General features: G+C 45.9%; 1 protein-coding gene across 4 annotated transcripts in view; it reads left to right on the forward strand.

Moving 5' to 3' along the window:
• Positions 1–7,531, forward strand: part of LOC129853005 (cell division cycle protein 20 homolog B-like) — a 40,441-nt gene extending 32,910 nt beyond the window's left edge. For all 4 annotated transcript variants that reach the window (XM_055918621.1, XM_055918620.1, XM_055918622.1 and 1 more), the window contains 3 exons: positions 1,678–1,803; positions 5,206–5,326; positions 6,652–7,531. In XM_055918621.1, the coding sequence (XP_055774596.1) occupies positions 1,678–1,803; positions 5,206–5,326; positions 6,652–6,749 (345 nt within the window). In that variant the 3' untranslated portion in view covers positions 6,750–7,531. The remainder of the gene's footprint in view (positions 1–1,677; positions 1,804–5,205; positions 5,327–6,651) is intronic.
• The last annotated feature ends 12,469 nt before the right edge of the window (positions 7,532–20,000 follow it).

Consider the following 20,000-nt stretch of genomic DNA (forward strand, 5'->3'; position numbering starts at 1 on the left):
CTACTACTAAACATAAATGTTCTGTTACTACTACTACTACTAATACTACTAAACACAAATGTTCTGTTACTACTACTACTACTAAACATAAATGTTCTGTTACTACTACTACTACTACTACTACTACTACTACTATACTACTACTACTACTAAACATAAATGTTCTGTTACTACTACTACTACTACTACTACTATACTGCTACTACTACTAAACATAAATGTTCTGTTACTACTACTACTACTACTACTACTAAACACAAATGTTCTGTTACTACTACTACTACTACTATACTACTACTACTACTAAACATAAATGTTCTGTTACTACTACTACTACTACTAAACACAAATGTTCTGTTACTACTACTACTACTACTAAACATAAATGTTCTGTCACTACTACTACTACTACTATACTGCTACTACTACTACTACTACTAAACATAAATGTTCTGTCACTACTACTACTACTAATACTACTAAACACAAATGTTCTGTTACTACTACTACTACTAAACATAAATGTTCTGTCACTACTACTACTACTACTATACTGCTACTACTACTACTACTACTAAACATAAATGTTCTGTTACTACTACTACTACTACTACTACTACTACTACTACTACTAAACACAAATGTTCTGTTACTACTACTACTACTAAACACAAATGTTCTGTTACTACTACTACTACTAAACACAAATGTTCTGTTACTACTACTACTACTACTACTACTACTACTACTACTAAACATAAATGTTCTGTTACTACTACTACTACTACTACTACTACTACTACTACTAAACACAAATGTTCTGTTACTACTACTACTACTAAACACAAATGTTCTGTTACTACTACTACTACTACTACTACTACTACTACTACTAAACATAAATGTTCTGTTACTACTACTACTACTACTACTACTACTACTACTACTACTAAACACAAATGTTCTGTTACTACTACTACTACTAAACACAAATGTTCTGTTACTACTACTACTACTAAACACAAATGTTCTGTTACTACTACTACTACTACTACTACTACTACTACTACTAAACATAAATGTTCCGTTACTACTACTACTACTACTAAACATAAATGTTCTGTTACTACTACTACTACTACTACTACTACTACTACTACTACTACTACTACTACTAAACATAAATGTTCTGTTACTACTACTACTACTACTAAACATAAATGTTCTGTTACTACTACTACTACTACTACTACTACTACTACTACTAAACATAAATGTTCTGTCACTACTACTACTACTACTACTAAACATAAATGTTCTGTCACTACTACTACTAAACATAAATGTTCTGTTACTACTACTAAACATAAATGTTCCGTTACTACTACTACTACATGTTCTGTGATGAGAAGTATAAGTTCTGTGGCTTTTGGACAAATCATGATTTCTAGGGTGTTCAGAAGGGGAGGAGAAATTTGGCCCATACACTTGCCCATAACTTACAAAAAGAGAGGGTGGAGCTCCTCGTTCTGGTTCCGTTCCTCGTTCTGGTTCCGTTCCTCGTTCTGGTTCCGTTCCTCGTTCTCTCTCTTCTCACGTATAGATCTAGAACTTAATCAATAATTTGACCAAGTTAACCGAGATGAGTGTTATCATAATGTGTGTTGATGTGTATAGGCTATGGCATGGTGTCCTTGGCAGAAGGAGCTGATCGCCACGGGAGGGGGGCAGAGCGACGGTGTTCTGAGGATCTGGAATAACCAATCAGGTACCTGCGTTGACTCCGCCCAGACTAACTCACAGGTGGGTGTTACACAACGCAGTCATTTCATATACAGTGAGGGAAAAAAGTATTTGATCCCCTGCTGATTTTGTACGTTTGCCCACTGACAAAGAAATGATCAGTCTATAATTTTAATGTTAGGTTTATTTGAACAGTGAGAGACAGAATAACAACAAAAAAATCCAGAAAAACGCATGTCAAAAATGTTATAAATTTATTTGCATTTTAATGAGGGAAATAAGTATTTGACCCCCTCTCAATCAGAAAGATTTCTGGCTCCCAGGAATACTTTTACAGGTAACGAGCTGAGATTAGGAGCACACTCTTAAAGGGAGTGCTCCTAATCTCAGTTTGTTACTTGTATAAAAGACATCTGTCCACAGAAGCAATCAATCAATCAGATTCCAAACTCTTCACCATGGCCAAGACCAAAGAGCTCTCCAAGGATGTCAGGGACAAGATTGTAGACCTACACAAGGCTGGAATGGGCTACAAGACCATCGCCAAGCAGCTTGGTGAGAAGGTGACAACAGTTTCTGCGATTATTCGCAAATGGAAGAAACACAAAAGAACTGTCAATCTCCCTCGGCCTAGGGCTCCATGCAAGATCTCACCTCGTGGAGTTGCAATGATCATGAGAACGGTGAGGAATCAGCCCAGAACTACACGGGAGGATCTGGTCAATGATCATGAGAACGGTGAGGAATCAGCCCAGAACTACACGGGAGGATCTGGTCAATGATCATGAGAACGGTGAGGAATCAGCCCAGAACTACACGGGAGGATCTCTTCAATGATCATGAGAACGGTGAGGAATCAGCCCAGAACTACACGGGAGGATCTGGTCAATGATCATGAGAACGGTGAGGAATCAGCCCAGAACTACACGGGAGGATCTGGTCAATGATCATGAGAACGGTGAGGAATCAGCCCAGAACTACACGGGAGGATCTGGTCAATGATCATGAGAACGGTGAGGAATCAGCCCAGAACTACACGGGAGGATCTGGTCAATGATCATGAGAACGGTGAGGAATCAGCCCAGAACTACACGGGAGGATCTGGTCAATGATCATGAGAACGGTGAGGAATCAGCCCAGAACTACACGGGAGGATCTTGTCAATGATCTCAAGGCAGCTGGGACCATAGTCACCAAGAAAACAATTGGTAACACACTACGCCGTGAAGGACTGAAATCCTGCAGCGCCCGCAAGGTCCCCCTGCTCAAGAAAGCACATATACATGCTACGGGGACAGTACAACTTCACCGCATCAAAGGGACGATGGACGGGGCCATGTACGGTCAAATCTTGGGTGAAAACCTCCTTCACTCAGCCAGGGTATTGAAAATGGGTCGTGGATGGGTATTCCAGCATGACAATGACCCAAAACACACAGCCAAGGCAACAAAGGAGTGGCTCAAGAAGCAGCACATTAAGGTCCTGGAGTGGCCTAGCCAGTCTCCAGACCTTAATCCCATAGAACATCTGTGGAGGGAGCTGAAGGTTCCAGTTGCCAAACGTCAGCCTCGAAACCTTAATGACTTGGAGAAGATCTGCAAAGAGGAGTCGGACTGAATCCCTCCTGAGATGTGTGCAACCCTGATGGCCAACTACAAGAAACGTCTGACCTCTGATTGCCAACAGGGGGTTTTGCCACCAAGTACTAAGTCATGTTTTGCAGAGGGAGTCAAATACTTATTTCCCTCATTAAAATGCAAATCAATTTATTACATTTTTGACATGCGTTTTTCTGAATTGTTTTGTTGTTATTCTGTCTCTCACTGTTCAAATAAACCTACCATTAAAATTATAGACTGATCATTTCTTTGTCAGTGGGCAAACGTACAAAATCAGCAGGGGATCAAATACTTTTTTCCCTCACTGTATTTGATCTCAACACACACACACACACACACACACACACACAGGCACCTACACACCTGCAGCACGTTTGATTGAAGTACAGTGCATTCGGAAAGTATTCAGACCCCTCCACATTTTTATGTTACAGCCTTATTCTAAAATGGATTAAATACTTTTTTCCCTCATCAATCTACACACAATACCACATAATGACAAAGCAAAAACAAAAACAAAAACAGAAATACCTTATTTACATAAGTATTCAGACTCTTTGCTATGTGACTCAAATTGAGCTCAGGTGCATCCTGTTTCCATTGATCATCCTTGAGATGTTTCTACAACTTGATTGGAGTCCACCTGTGGTAAATTCAATTGATTGGACATGATTTGGAAAGGCACACACCTGTCTATATAAGGTCCCACAGTTGACAGTGCTTGTCAGAACAAAAACCAAGCCATGAGGTTGAAGGAATTGACCGTAGAGCTCTGAGACAGGATTCTGTCGAGGCACAGAGCTGGGAAAGGGTACCAAAACATTTCTGCAGAATTGAAGGTCCCCAAGAACACGGTGGCCTCCATCATTCTTAAATGGAAGAAGTTTGGAACCACCAAGACTCTTTCTAGAGCTGGCCGCCCGGCCAAACAGCAATCGGGGGAGAAAGGACTTGGTCAGGGAGGTAACCAAGAACCCGATGGTCACTCTGACAGAGCTCCAGAGTTCCTCTGTGGAGATGGGAGAACCTTCCAGAAGGACAACCATCTCTGCAGTACTCCATCACTCAGGCCTTTATGGTAGAGTGGCCAGACGGAAGCCACTACTCCGTAAAAGGCACATGACAGCCCGCTTGGAGTTTGCCAAAAGGCACCTAAAGAACTATCAGACCACGAGAAACAAGATTCTCTGGTCTGATGAAACCAAGATTGGAGGAAACCTGGCACCGCACCAGAACTAGTCTCTGAATGTCCTTGAGTGGCCTTGTACCCGGACTTGAACCCGATCGAACATCTCTGGAGAGACCAGAAAATAGCTGTGCAGCGACGCTCCCCATCCAACCTGACAGAGCTTGAAAGGATCTGCAGAGAAGAAGTGGAGAAACTCCCCAAATACAGGTGTACCAAGCTTGTAGCGTCATACCCAAGAAGCCTCGAGGCTGTAATCGCTGCCAAAGATGCTTCAACAAAGTACTGAGTAACGGCTCTGAATACTTATGTAAATGTGATATTTCAGTTTTTTTATTTTAAATACATTTGCAAAAATGTCTAAAACAGTTTTTTGCTTTGTCATTATGGGGTATTGTGTGTAGATTGATGAGGAAAAACAATAATATTATACATTTTAAATATAGACTGTAAGGTAACAAAATGTGCAAAAAGTGAAAGGGTTAGAATCCTTTCCGAAGACACTGTACAGTATTAGTGATTGTGATATGTATTCAAATGCTTGGATAATGGCTTGCACAATATTAGGCTTTATAAGTTGTTGACAACCAATGTAATTTGCTAGGTTATTGTTATCAAATGTATTATTGAAAGTTGTTCTATCTATTATATTGTAGGTGTGTTCCATGGTCTGGTCAGAGGAGAGGAAGACTCTGTTCACTGGCCATGGCCTTCCTCATCACCACATTACCTGCTGGAGCCCCTCCCCCTCACTGGAACAGGCCTACCAGCTACATGGTGAGACACATCTGCTACTGCTACTACTACTTCTACCACTACTGCTGCTGCTACTACTTCTACCACTACTGCTGCTGCTACTACTGCTACTACAGCTACTACTACTGCTGCTACTACTGCTACTGCTACTGCTACTGCTACTGCTACTGCTACTACTGCGACTAGTGCTACTAGTGCTACTGCGACTAGTACTACTGCTACTGCTACTAGTACTACTGCTACTGCTGCTAGTACTACTGCTACTAGTGCTACTAGTGCTACTACTACTAGTACTACTGCTACTAGTGCTACTAGTGCTACTACTACTAGTACTACTGCTACTAGTGCTACTAGTGCTACTACTACTAGTACTACTGCTACTAGTACTACTGCTACTAGTGCTATTGCTACTAGTGCTACTGCTACTAGTGCTACTGCTACTAGTGCTACTGCTACTGCTACTAGTGCTACTGCTACTGCTACTAGTGCTACTGCTACTACTACTAGTACTACTAGTACTACTGCTACTAGTGCTACTACTACTAGTACTACTGCTACTACTACTACTGCTACTGCTACTAGTACTACTGCTACTGCTACTAGTACTACTGCTACTAGTGCTACTGCTACTAGTGCTACTACTAGTACTACTACTACTAGTGCTACTACTACTAGTACTACTGCTACTAGTGCTACTAGTGCTACTAGTGCTACTAGTGCTACTAGTGCTACTAGTGCTACCAGTACTGCTACTAGTGCTACTAGTACTGCTACTGCTACTAGTGCTACTGCTACTGCTACTAGTGCTACTGCTACTGCTACTAGTGCTACTGCTACTGCTACTAGTACTACTGCTACTAGTGCTACTGCTACTGCTACTAGTACTACTGCTACTAGTGCTACTACTACTAGTACTACTGCTACTAGTGCTACTAGTGCTACTGCTACTAGTACTACTGCTACTAGTGCTACTGCTACTGCTACTAGTACTACTGCTACTAGTGCTACTACTACTAGTACTACTGCTACTAGTGCTACTAGTGCTACTGCTACTAGTGCTACTGCTACTAGTGCTACTACTACTAGTGCTACTAGTGCTACTGCTACTAGTGCTACTACTACTACTACTGCTACTAGTGCTACTACTACTACTACTGCTACTAGTGCTACTACTACTGCTACTAGTGCTACTAATACTACGACGACGACTACTACTGCTACCTCTACTACTCCAAACTTTGGACTGGTACTGTATAAGAGCTGCTCACCCACAGATAGGGGAGCCTGATAAGACCAGATACATATTTTCTCATCGTTACAATGCTGTTATTGTGATGGTTTTTCAGGTCACATGGATCGTGTTTTGCACCTGGCCCTCAGTCCCAGTGGAACCAAGCTCCTCTCAGCTGGAGCAGACTGTCTGGGCCATGTCTGGAACACCTAGAACACACGACCCCTGGAACACACGACCCCTGGAACACACGACCCCTGGAACACACGACCCCTGGACCACACGACCCCTGGACCACACGACCCCTGGACCACACGACCCCTGGACCACACGACCCCTGGACCACACGACCCCTGGACCACACGACCCCTGGACCACACGACCCCTGGACCACACGACCCCTAGACCACACGACCCCTAGACCACAGCACCCCTAGACCACAGCACCCCTAGACCACAGCACCCCTAGACCACAGCACCCCTAGACCACAGAACCCCTAGACCACAGAACACCTAGAATCAACGCAGACACACACACACACACACACACACACACACACACACACACACACACAAGATATGTATGGGCTGTTCTCATGAGAAATGATTCAGGTGCTTGAGGTTTGACTTCCAACAAAAACAGATCCTCTCCGAGCCAGATGAAATGACACCTGAGCCTTTCTGAGAGATGTATGTGAATCAAAATAACATCAAATTGTATTGGTCACATACACATGTTGAGTAGATATTATTGTGGGTGTAGAGAAATGCTTCTATTGTCAGATCTGGCCACGACTGGTTCTAACTTTCCCAGTAATTTGTCTAACTGCTAAGATCAGTCAAATGATTGGATATGTTTGTGATAACATGATGTTCGTTTGATGTTGTTTTTGTATTTTTCATGACTAAAAATAACTGTATAAATATGTTTCTTTGATGAAACAAGAGTACACATTTTGGGGCTTTTATCACATTAAAGCATACAATAGACCCCGTTCTGCTGTTCAGAATTCCTCCATATCAGTTTATCACCATAGAGGCTCCTTCATTCTGAAAATCAGTTTAACACCTTTACATACAACACTCCAATCCAACTCTTACTAGAAAAGTGTCACTTTCTGAAGGACGTGTCTGCAGTAGATAAAAAAAAAAGAATGAAAGTAAACGTTATGTAAAAGCAAATTCCCTTGTAATATCAGTTGTGTTGGGGGTGTTTGAAAGGTGTTTATTAGGAAAGTGTGCTTAAATAGAATAGACAGGGGGTTGTGAAATATAAAGTGTCCCAGAATTAAAGTGTCGCCTGATTGGTTTGGAGTCTCAGACCCGTGGCCTCGCCTAAAAAAAAAAAAAACTCTGCCTCTTCCCGAAACTGAATAACTCTGCCTCACAAAGATAGAAACAGTAGCTGCACAGGTGCCAGGATGTTCCCTTTTGTTCTCTAGTGTGGCATTGTCTAGCGTGTGATCAGGGTCTCTAACCTCAGCAAACAACAGAACTAAAAGGTGGGGAGAGTGAGGTAGTCAGTGTGAGGTAGTCAGCGTGAGGTAGTCAGTGTGAGGTAGTCAGCGTGAGGTAGTCAGTGTGAGGTAGTCAGTGTGAGGTAGTCAGTGTGAGGTAGTCAGTGTGAGGTAGTCAGTGTGAGGTAGTCAGTGTGAGGTAGTCAGTGTGTGGTAGTCAATGTGAGGTAGTCAGTGTGAGGTAGTCAGTGTGAGGTAGTCAGTGTGAAGTAGTCAGCGTGAGGTAGTCAGCGTGAAGTAGTCAGCGTGAGGTAGTCAGTCTGAGGAAGTCAGTCTGAGGAAGTCAGTCTGAGGAAGTCAGTCTGAGGAAGTCAGTCTGAGGAAGTCAACGTGAGGTAAACAATATGAGGTAGTCAGTGTGAGGTAGTCAGTGTGAGGTAAACAATATGAGGTAGTCAGTGTGAGGTAGCTAGTGCCAGGTTGTCAGTGCCAGGTTGTCAGTGTGAGCTAGTCAGTATGAGGTAGTCAATGTGAGGTTATCAGTGTGAGGTAGTCAATATGAGGTAGGCAATGTGGGGTAGTTAACTTCTTGTGGCTTCAGGGGCAGTATTGAGTAGCTTGGATGAAAGGTGCACAGAGGTGCCCAGAGTAAACGGCCTGCTCCTCAGTCATAGTTGCTAATATATGCATATTATTATTAGTATTGGATAGAAAACACTCTGAAGTGTTCTAAAACTGTTTGAATTATGTCTGTGAGTAAAACAGAACTCATATGGCAGGCAAAAACCTGGAAGTTGAAATTCTGAGGCTGGTCGATTTTCAACCAAGATCCCATTGAAATCACAGCGAGATATGAATGAGTTTGCACTTCCTACGGCTTCCACTAGATGTCAACAGTCTGTAGAACTTTGTTTGATGCCTCTACTGTGAAGGGGGGCCGAATGAAATGGGAATTAGTCAGGTCTGCCATGACCTGACCATTCACATGAGAGGGACCTCTGTTCCATCGCTCATCTGAAGTCAATGTAATTCTCCGGTTGGAACGTTATTCAAGATTTATGTTAATTAACAACATTCTAAAGATTGATTCAATACATCGTTTGACATGTTTCTACTGACTGTTACTGAACTTTTGGACATTTCGTCAGCTTTTAGGAAACGCGCTTCGTGACTTTGGAATTGTTTACCGAACGTGCTAAAAAGAGTAGCTAATTGGACATAAATAACGGACATTATCGAACAAGCCAACATGCCAACATGGCGGCTAATTTGACTATTGTTCTGAGCGCCGTCTCAGATTATTGCATGGTTTGCTTTTTCCGTAAAGTTTTTTTGAAATCTGACACAGCGGTTGCTGTGTATAACTTGTATTATCATCTACATTTATGATGAGTATTTCTGTTGAATCGATGTGGCTATGCAAAATCACTGGATGTTTGGAACTAGTGAACGTAACACGCCAATGTAAACTCAGATTTTTTTATATAAATATGAACTTTATGAAACAAAACATACATGTATTGTGTAACATGAAGTCCTATGAGTATCATCTGATGAAGATCATCAAAGGTTAGTGATTAATTTTATCAATATTTGTGCTTTTTGTGACTCCTCTCTTTGGCTGGAAAAATGGCAGAATTTTTCTGTGAGTTGGTGGTGACCTAACATAATCGTTTGTGGTGCTTTCGCTGAAAAGCCTATTTGAAATCGGGCACTTTGGTGGGATTAACAACAAGATTACCTTTAAAATGGTATAAAACACATGTATGTTTGAGGAATTTTAATTATGAGATTTCTATTGTTTGAATTTAGCACCCTGCACTTTCACTGGCTGTTGTCATATCGATCCTGTTACCGGGATTGCAGCCCTAAAATGTGAGGTAGTCAGTGTGAGGTACCAGGCCTCCAGTGCGCCTCCCCAGCCCGGGACGTCCTGTGCCGGCTCCCCGCACTCAGCCACCAGTGCGTGTGTACAGTCCGGAGTCTCCAGCGACAGTCTACAGCCCAGAACCTCCAGCGACGGTTCACAGTCCAGAGCTTCCAGCGACGGTTCACAGTCCAGAGCTTCCAGAGAGGGTTCACAGTCCAGAGCTTCCAGAGAGGGTTCACAGTCCAGAGCTTCCAGAGAGGGTTCACAGTCCAGAGCTTCCAGAGAGGGTTCACAGTCCAGAGCTTCCAGAGAGCGTTCACAGTCCAGAGCTTCCAGAGAGGGTTCACAGTCCAGAGCTTCCAGAGAGGGTTCACAGTCCATAGCTTCCAGAGAGGGTTCACAGTCCGGAGCTTCCAGTGACGGTCAACTGTCCGGAGCTTCCAGTGACGGTCAACGGTCCGGAGCCTCCAGTGACGGTCAACAGCCCGGAGCTTCCAGTGATGGTCCACGGCCCGGAGCTTCCTGCGACGGTGCCATGGTTGGAACCTTCATCTGCGCCGGTGCCCAGTCCAGGCACGGTTTCCAGTCCCTCTCCATTGCCGGAGCCTTCCTCTGCTCCGGTGCCCAGTCCGGGCACGGCGTTCAGCCCGGCTTCAGGGTCAGATCCGCAGTCTGAACGGGGGCTACATCCTGCACCGGAGCCGCCACCGACGCTAGTTGCCCACCCTAACCCTCCCCATCCAGGTTCAGGTTTTGCGGTCGGAGTCCGCACCTTTGGGGAGGGGTACTGTCACACCCTGACCTTAGAGAGCCTTTGGGGGTTCTCTATGGTGCAATAGGTCAGAGCGTGACTAGGGGGTGTTCTAGTCATGAATGTCTATGTTGGTGTGAGTATGGTTCCCAATTGGAGGCAGCTGATGATCATTGCCTCTAATTGGGGATCATACTTAATGTGGTCCTTTTCCCACCTGCGTTGTGGGATATTGTTTTTGTTTAGTGCTATGTGCGCTACGAACTGCACGTTCGTTTATTTATTTGTTGTTTGAAGTTTCACCTCAATAAATATATGGAGCTCTACTCATGCTGCGCTTTGGTCCACTCATTATAACGAACGTGACAGGTTCAGTTTGTGACTGGATCAGGTAGTAAGGGGAAAGTTCAGTTTGTGACTGGATCAGGTAGTAGGGGGAAGATTCAGTTTGTGACTGGATCAGGTAGTAAGGGGAAGGTTCAGTTTGTGACTGGATCAGGTAGTAAGGGGAAGGTTCAGTTTGTGACTGGATCAGGTAGTAAGGGGAAGGTTCAGTTTGTGACTGGATCAGGTAGTAAGGGGAAGGTTCAGTTTGTGACTGGATCAGGTAGTAAGGGGAAGGTTCAGTTTGTGACTGGATCAGGTAGTAAGGGGAAGGTTCAGTTTGTGACTGGATCAGGTAGTAAGGGGAAGGTTCAGTTTGTGACTGGATCAGGTAGTAAGGGGAAGGTTCAGTTTGTGACTGGATCAGGTAGTAAGGGGAAGGTTCAGTTTGTGACTGGATCAGGTAGTAAGGGGAAGGTTCAGTTTGTGACTGGATCAGGTAGTAAGGGGAAGGTTCAGTTTGTGACTGGATCAGGTAGTAAGGGGAAGGTTCAGTTTGTGACTGGATCAGGTAGATCTGCCACTGACATGGTCTCTCATCTGAGGCAGCCATTTGTATTGTTCCTGGGATTTGGTGTTAATGTCGGAGATTTGTGTGTGTCCCACACATCTTGGCTTGGAATGTCACACCAAGCGCTTTGACGCTGGACACCACCTCAAGTGTGTGGCCGGCGATGGATAATTAGCGGAGGTGGGGTCAGGATTGTATTTGAAACAGGTGTACATGACTTTGCACTTGGTTGGGTTGAACTCCATCTTTTACGGTTCTGACCAGACGGCTATTTAGTTGAGGATCTGCTGTACGGTGGAAGTGTCACCTATGGGTCTTGATTCGATGAGGTTCAGGTCATCCACCTAGGCCCAGGAGTTGCATAGGGTGCCCTCTGATGCACAACGGCTATTTAGTTGAGGATCTGCTGTACGGTGGAAGTGTCACCTATGGGTCTTGATTCGATGAGGTTCAGGTCATCCACCTAGGCCCAGTAGTTGCATAGGGTGCCCTCTGATGCACGACGGCTATTTAGTTGAGGATCTGCTGTACGGTGGAAGTGTCACCTATGGGTCTTGATTCGATGAGGTTCAGGTCATCCACCTAGGCCCAGTAGTTGCATAGGGTGCCCTCTGATGCACGACTGACATGAGCCACGAATACAATTGGACCAAGCCGTGTGCTGTGGGGGCAGGCCACAGGAGAGTTCTTAGGCCTGTGATACAGTGTTGTGTTATTTGGTCACCTGGCTACTGTCGGAATGGAAGTTACAAATCCGTGGCATGATCTTTGGTCGGTCAGATAATTCCAAAAATGTGTGTCATTGCATTGGTGTGATCCACAAGATCAAAAAAAGGCCAGGCCTGGTTAGAACAGAGAGTAGTTTCCTGTGCATTTCCCATGGTTCAACAGTCGGGAGTGAATGCAGTTAGGTCTGACAGGTTTAGTGGTGGTAATGATGTGGTGACAAATAACGGGTCATTCAATTACAGAATGATCGTCTGGGTCGAGCCCGTCAACTTTGATTGAGACTGTCTTTTAAGTGCTGGTCAGAGATTGATTTGACGGTATCATGTGACTGGGTTCTCCTTCTTGCATTTCTGGATTTTGGTGTGGTTTAGAATGTTGATCTGTCTCTGGGGTGTGTTCCTAAGAGTGCTCCATGAAGGCCAGTCTTTTTCACTGAAGGATTTCTGTTTGCTTTGGATCGGCTCTTTGATTCAGGGTGAAATCAACTCCTTATCCTGTGCATGCATCCTAACCACCCCTGATCATCTCTCCAGTAGGAGGTGCTGTAGACAGATCAACTCTCCAGTAGGAGGTGCTGTAGGTAGATCAACTCTCCAGTAGGAGGTGCTGTAGACAGATCAACTCTCCAGTAGGAGGTGTTGTAGACAGATCAACTCTCCAGTAGGAGGTGCTGTAGATACATCAACTCTCCAGTAGGAGGTGCTGTAGACAGATCAACTCTCCAGTAGGAGGTGCTGTAGATAGATCAACTCTCCAGTAGGAGGTGCTGTAGACAGATCAACTCTCCAGTAGGAGGTGCTGTAGACAGATCAACTCTCCAGTAGGAGGTGCTGTAGATAGATCAACTCTCCAGTAGGAGGTGCTGTAGAGAGATCAACTCTCCAGTAGGAGGTGCTGTAGATAGATCAACTCTCCAGTAGGAGGTGCTGTAGAGAGATCAACTCTCCAGTAGGAGGTGCTGTAGACAGATCAACTCTCCAGTAGGAGGTGCTGTAGGTACATCAACTCTCCAGTAGGAGGTGCTGTAGATATCAACTCTCCAGTAGGAGGTGCTGTAGGTACATCAACTCTCCAGTAGGAGGTGCTGTAGATATCAACTCTCCAGTAGGAGGTGCTGTAGGTACATCAACTCTCCAGTAGGAGGTGCTGTAGATAGATCAACTCTCCAGTAGGAGGTGCTGTAGATAGATCAACTCTCCAGTAGGAGGTGCTGTAGGTACATCAACTCTCCAGTAGGAGGTGCTGTAGGTAGATCAACTCTCCAGTAGGAGGTGCTGTAGGTAGATCAACTCTCCAGTAGGAGGTGCTGTAGATAGATCAACTCTCCAGTAGGAGGTGCTGTAGACAGATCAACTCTCCAGTAGGAGGTGCTGTAGACAGATCAACTCTCCAGTAGGAGGTGCTGTAGACAGATCAACTCTCCTGTAGGAGGTGCTGTAGGTAGATCAACTCTCCAGTAGGAGGTGCTGTAGACAGACCAACTCTCCAGTAGGAGGTGCTGTAGGTAGATCAACTCTCCAGTAGGAGGTGCTGTAGATAGATCAACTCCCCAGTAGGAGGTGCTGTAGATAGATCAACTCTCCAGTAGGAGGTGCTGTAGATAGATCAACTCTCCAGTAGGAGGTGCTGTAGAGAGATCAACTCTCCAGTAGGAGGTGCTGTAGACAGATCAACTCTCCAGTAGGAGGTGCTGTAGACAGATCAACTCTCCAGTAGGAGGTGCTGTAGATAGATCAACTCTCCAGTAGGAGGTGCTGTAGAGAGATCAACTCTCCAGTAGGAGGTGCTGTAGACAGATCAACTCTCCAGTAGGAGGTGCTGTAGATAGATCAACTCTCCAGTAGGAGGTGCTGTAGACAGATCAACTCTCCAGTAGGAGGTGCTGTATAGATCAACTCTCCAGTAGGAGGTGCTACCCAGTCTATAGTTTTTTTCTGACAGTAGATATAATGTTAACGATCTGATGTTGTTTCAAAGGTACAAATTCGATATATTTTATACAAGGTTTGTCACAATATGTTGATTCAACCAGTTTGTGCACAGCGGGATGCTGCTAAACGGAGAGTTTCAAATATAGATAAGAGTGTGGCCAGATCAGTCGTCTGTCTCGGAAAGATCTGGTTAAGTGGTAAAAGAGGATTATAGCAGTGTTACGTTTGATGATTGTGAGGCGCTATACAAACTCCCCAGTCCCAAGACGGGGACTTCAAATATGGCACGTCAACGGAACTGTGTTCAAATGGGTTAAATGGAAATAGTAACTGAAATGTAAACACTGGCTGTAGGTCTATAACCTTTCACATAACCTAATATCCTGCAGAATTAAGCATTTCCTGTAATGATTGACCAAATGCACATTTAACTCAGGAACAGGAGTGGAGAAATATATATATATATATATTTTTAGCGTCTTGACAGAATGTGAATGTGCAGTTAGGGACCGTCTGTGAAGATGCTGTCTTTATCGGTATCATAAAAGCTGATAGTATTTAAAAAACATGAAATATGCATCCAAGCCGAACTGAAATCTGATCAGAAATATGTTCTCATTTTCACAGCTTTTCATTTTTTTTAAAACTGCTCAAACTGCCTTTATTTTATTTTTTTGGGGGGGGGTGTTATTGTGTTTTCTCTCCAGGTCCCTAAATGTCTTTGGTACGCATGAGAAGCAGAGATAAAAGAGACACCGTTACTGATGTCAACTCGATTAAAGCATTCATTCTATCGATTTATGACATTATTACGGTGAGCACGGGTTGACTTCTAGAGAAACAAGCAATGACAGGAGAGAAGCTGCACGTATCTAACTATAGACAAGTTTACTAATACCTTACCAAAATGTCGGAAATTATAAGCAAGAACAAAAAAAACCCGCCCCCTTGTCTCAAAAACATTCTGCCATCTCTGACTGTAGGCCTACAAGAGAAGGCTGGTGGGCGGAGCTACAGTAGGACAGGCTCATTGTAATGGCTGGAATGGAATAAATGGATCGGTATGAAGTCCATTCCAGCCATTACAATGAGCCTGTCCTCCTATAGCTCCTACCACCAGCCTCCACTGAGGCCTGCAGCGTATTTCCTATATTTACAAGTTAGGGTTGTTTTGTTGGCCTCAGATTGTAATTCTATTACACATAGTTAAGCGGTTGCGGATGGGTTATTAGCAGTTGGGGGGAGAGTGCGGGTGAACAAAGAGCTGACCCGCGAATCACTAACACACACACACACACACACACACACACACACACACACACACACACACACACACACACACACACACACACACACACACACACACACACACACACACACACACACACACACACAAATATTCAGTAAGCTAAGTTGTGAAGGAAGAAGCCATATGAAAAAAGTAGCAAGCAAGTTCGGTTCACAAAACAGATTTTCACGAAGTCAAATTAATTTATTTTGTAGAAAGGTTTCATGATGCTTGTGTCTAAACCAAAGTAGATTCACTATATATACAAATTAGTGGATTTAGCTATTTCAGCCACACCCGTTGCTGACAGGTGTATAAAATTTGAGCACACAGCCATGCAATCTCCATAGACAAACATTGGCAGTAGAATGGCCTGACTGAAGAGCTCAGTGACTTTTAACGTGGCACTGTCATAGGATGCCTTTCGAACAAGTCAGTTCGTCAAATTTCTGCCCTGCTAGAGCTGCCCCGGTCAACTGTCCTGCTAGAGCTGCCCCGGTCAACTGCCCTGCTAGAGCTGCCCCGGTCAACTGCCCTGCTAGAGCTGCCCCGGTCAACTGCCCTGCTAGAGCTGCCCCGGTCAACTGCCCTGCTAGAGCTGCCCCGGTCAACTGCCCTGCTAGAGCTGCCCCGGTCAACTGCCCTGCTAGAGCTGCCCCGGTCAACTGCCCTGCTAGAGCTGCCCCGGTCAACTGCCCTGCTAGAGCTGCCCCGGTCAACTGTCTTGCTAGAGCTGCCCTGGTCAACTGCCCTGCTAGAGCTGCCCCGGTCAACTGCCCTGCTAGAGCTGCCCCAGTCAACTGCCCTGCTAGAGCTGCCCCGGTCAACTGTAAGTGATGTTACTGTGAAGTGGAAACATCTAGGAGTAACAATGGCTGAAGTGGTAGGTCACACAAGCTCACAGAACAGGAGTGCCGAGTGCTGAAGCGTGTAAAAATCATTTGTCCTCAGTTGCAACACTCACTACCGAGTTCCAAACTGCCTCTGGAAGCAACGTCATGAAATTAGTTTCCAAGACTGAGCAGCCGCACACAGGCCTAAGATCACCATGTGCAATGCCAAGCGTCGGCTGGAGTGGTGTAAGGCTCGCCACCATTGCACTCTGAAGCAGTGGAAACGCGTTTTCTGGAGTGATGAATCATGCTTCACCATCTGGCAGTCCGACGGACGAATCTGGGTTTGGCGGATGCCAGGAGAACACTACCTGCCACAATGCATAGTGCCAACTGTAAAGTTTGGTGGAGGAGGATTAATGGTCTGGGGCTGTTTTTAATGGTTCGGGCCCCTTAGTTCCAGTGAAGGGAAATATTAACGCTACAGCATACAATTACATTCTAGACGATTCTGTGCTTCCAACTTTGTGGCAACAGTATTGGGGAAGGCCCTTTCCTGTGGCAGCAGTTTGGGGAAGGCCCTTTCCTGTGGCAGCAGTTTGGGGAAGGCCCTTTCCTGTTTCAGCATGACAATGCCCCCGTGCACAAAGCGAAGTCCATACAGAAATGTTATGTTGAGATCGGTGTGGAAGAGCTTGACTGGCCTGTACAGAGGCCTGACCTCAACCCCATTGAACACCTTTGTGATGAATTGGAACGCCGACTGGGAGCCAGGCCTAAACGCTCAACATCAGTGCCCGACCTCACTAATGCTCTTGTGGCTGAATGGAAGCAAGTCTCTGCAGCAATGTTCCAACATCTAGTGGAAAGCCTTCCCAGAAGAGTAGAGGCTGTTATAGCAACAAAAGGGTGGACCAACACCATATTAATGCCCATGATTTTGGAATGAGACGTTCCACGAGCAGGTGTCCAACATACTTTTGTTCATGTAGATCTAGGACTCTAAACTCATTCAATGTCTGCTGCTCCCGAGTGGTGCAGCGGTCTAAGGCACTGCATCTCAGTACTACAGTCCCTGGTTTGAATCCAGGCTGCATCACATCCGGCTGTGATTGGGAGACCCATAAGGCGGCGCACAATTGGCCCAGCGTCGTCCCGGGGTTTGGCCAGGGTTTGGCCGTCATTGTAAATAAGAATTTGCTCTTATAGTTGCCTAGTAAAATAATCGTTTTTTTAAAGAAATTATACATTTACATTTACATTTAAGTCATTTAGCAGACGCTCTTATCCAGAGCGACTTACAAATTGGTGCATTCACCTTATGATATCCAGTGGAACAACCACTTTACAATAGTGCATCTAAATCTTTTAAGGGGTTAGGACTACTTTATCCTATCCTAGGTGTTCCTTAAAGAGGTGGGGTTTCAGGTGTCTCCGGAAGGTGGTGATTGACTCCGCTGACCTGGTGTCGTGAGGGAGTTTGTTCCACCATTGGGGTGCCAGAGCAGCGAACAGTTTTGACTGGGCTGAGCGGGAACTGTACTTCCTCAGAGGTAGGGAGGCGAGCAGGCCAGAGGTGGATGAACGCAGTGCCCTTGTTTGGGTGTAGGGCCTGATCAGAGCCTGAAGGTACGGAGGTGCCGTTCCCCTCACAGCTCCGTAGGCAAGCACCATGGTCTTGTAGCGGATGCGAGCTTCAACTGGAAGCCAGTGGAGAGAGCGGAGGAGCGGGGTGACGTGAGAGAACTTGGGAAGGTTGAACACCAGACGGGCTGTGGCGTTGTGGATGAGTTGTAGGGGTTTAATGGCACAGGCAGGGAGCCCAGCCAACAGCGAGTTGCAGTAATCCAGACGGGAGATGACAAGTGCCTGGATTAGGACCTGCGCAGCTTCCTGTGTGAGGCAGGGTCGTACTCTGCGAATGTTGTAGAGCATGAACCTACAGGAACGGGTCACCGCCTTGATGTTAGTTGAGAACGACAGGGTGTTGTCCAGGATCACGCCAAGGTTCTTAGCACTCTGGGAGGAGGACACAATGGAGTTGTCAACCGTGATGGCGAGATCATGGAATGGGCAGTCCTTCCCCGGGAGGAAGAGCAGCTCCGTCTTGCCGAGGTTCAGCTTGAGGTGGTGATCCGTCATCCACACTGATATGTCTGCCAGACATGTAGAGACATGCATGATAATTGATGGAAAGCCCTCATCCACCGATGGAATGCAAGGCTCCACCCGTGTTAATGTAAACTCTGTAACTAGACCAGGACTCTTTTATACCAGGAACTAAAAATACATTTGAAATCTCCGCCTTTCAAAACAAACTCAGACTCGGAAAGATTCTAAAAATAGAAAGAATTAATGTGGCCTTGTGCCAGAATGTCCCCTGTGTTCTAGTTATGAGTGATCAGGGTTTTGTGATCTCTAAAGGTGACTGCTAACAGTAGGCGGGAGGGAGGGGGCTTACATGTACATTACAGGGCCTATGGAAACTCTACACAGCCCTTGCAGTGGTCACATTTTGCTGCCTTAAACATTTTTTTTTTTAAATATATAAAATATAATCTACCAATGTACACATCTTATTACAAATGTCCAAAGTCAAAGGAAAAAGTATTGAAAACTGTGCAAATTATTCAAAAATTAAACCCGGATATGTCTTGATTGCGTATTTAGTCACCGCCCTGGTATGGTGGGGGCCACAACAAAATGGTGGGAGGTGGAGAACACAACAAGATGGTGGGAGGTGGGGGCCACAACAAGATGGTGGGAGGTGGGGGCCACAACAAGATGGTGGGAGGTGGGGGCCACAACAAGATGGTGGGAGGTGGGGGCCACAACAAGATGGTGGGAGGTGGGGACCACAACAAGATGGTGGGAGGTGGGGGCCACAACAAGATGGTGGGAGGTGGGGGCCACAACAAGATGGTGGGAGGTGGGGGCCACAACAAGATGGTGGGAGGTGGGGGCCACAACAAGATGGTGGGAGGTGGGGGCCACAACAAGATGGTGGGAGGTGGGGGCCACAACAAGATGGTGGGCGGTGGAGGCCACAACAAGATGGTGGGAGGTGGGGGCCACAACAAGATGGTGGGAGGTGGGGGCCACAACAAGATGGTGGGAGGTGGGGGCCACAACAAGATGGTGGGCGGTGGAGGCCACAACAAGATGGTGGGAGGTGGGGGCCACAACAAGATGGTGGGAGGTGGGGGCCACAACAAGATGGTGGGAGGTGGGGGCCACAACAAGATGATGGGCGGTGGAGGCCACAACAAGATGGTGGGAGGTGGGGGCCACAACAAGATGGTGGGAGGTGGGGGCCACAACAAGATGGTGGGAGGTGGGGGCCACAACAAGATGATGGGAGGTGGGGGCCACAACAAGATGGTGGGAGGTGGGGGCCACAACAAGATGGTGGGAGGTGGGGGCACAACAAGATGATGGGAGGTGGGGGCCACAACAAGATGTTGGGAGGTGGGGGCCACAACAAGATGTTGGGAGGTGGGGACCACAACAAGATGGTGGGAGGTGGGGGCCACAACAAGATGATGGGAGGTGGGGGCCACAACAAGATGATGGGAGGTGGGGGCCACAACAAGATGGTGGGAGGTGGGGGCCACAACAAGATGATGGGAGGTGGGGACCAATAAGATGGTGGGAGGTGGGGGCCACAACAAGATGGTGGGAGGTGGGGGCCACAACAAGATGGTGGGAGG

This window comes from Salvelinus fontinalis, chromosome 4 (assembly GCF_029448725.1).
Source record: "Salvelinus fontinalis isolate EN_2023a chromosome 4, ASM2944872v1, whole genome shotgun sequence".
NCBI classification, from domain to species: domain Eukaryota; kingdom Metazoa; phylum Chordata; class Actinopteri; order Salmoniformes; family Salmonidae; genus Salvelinus; species Salvelinus fontinalis.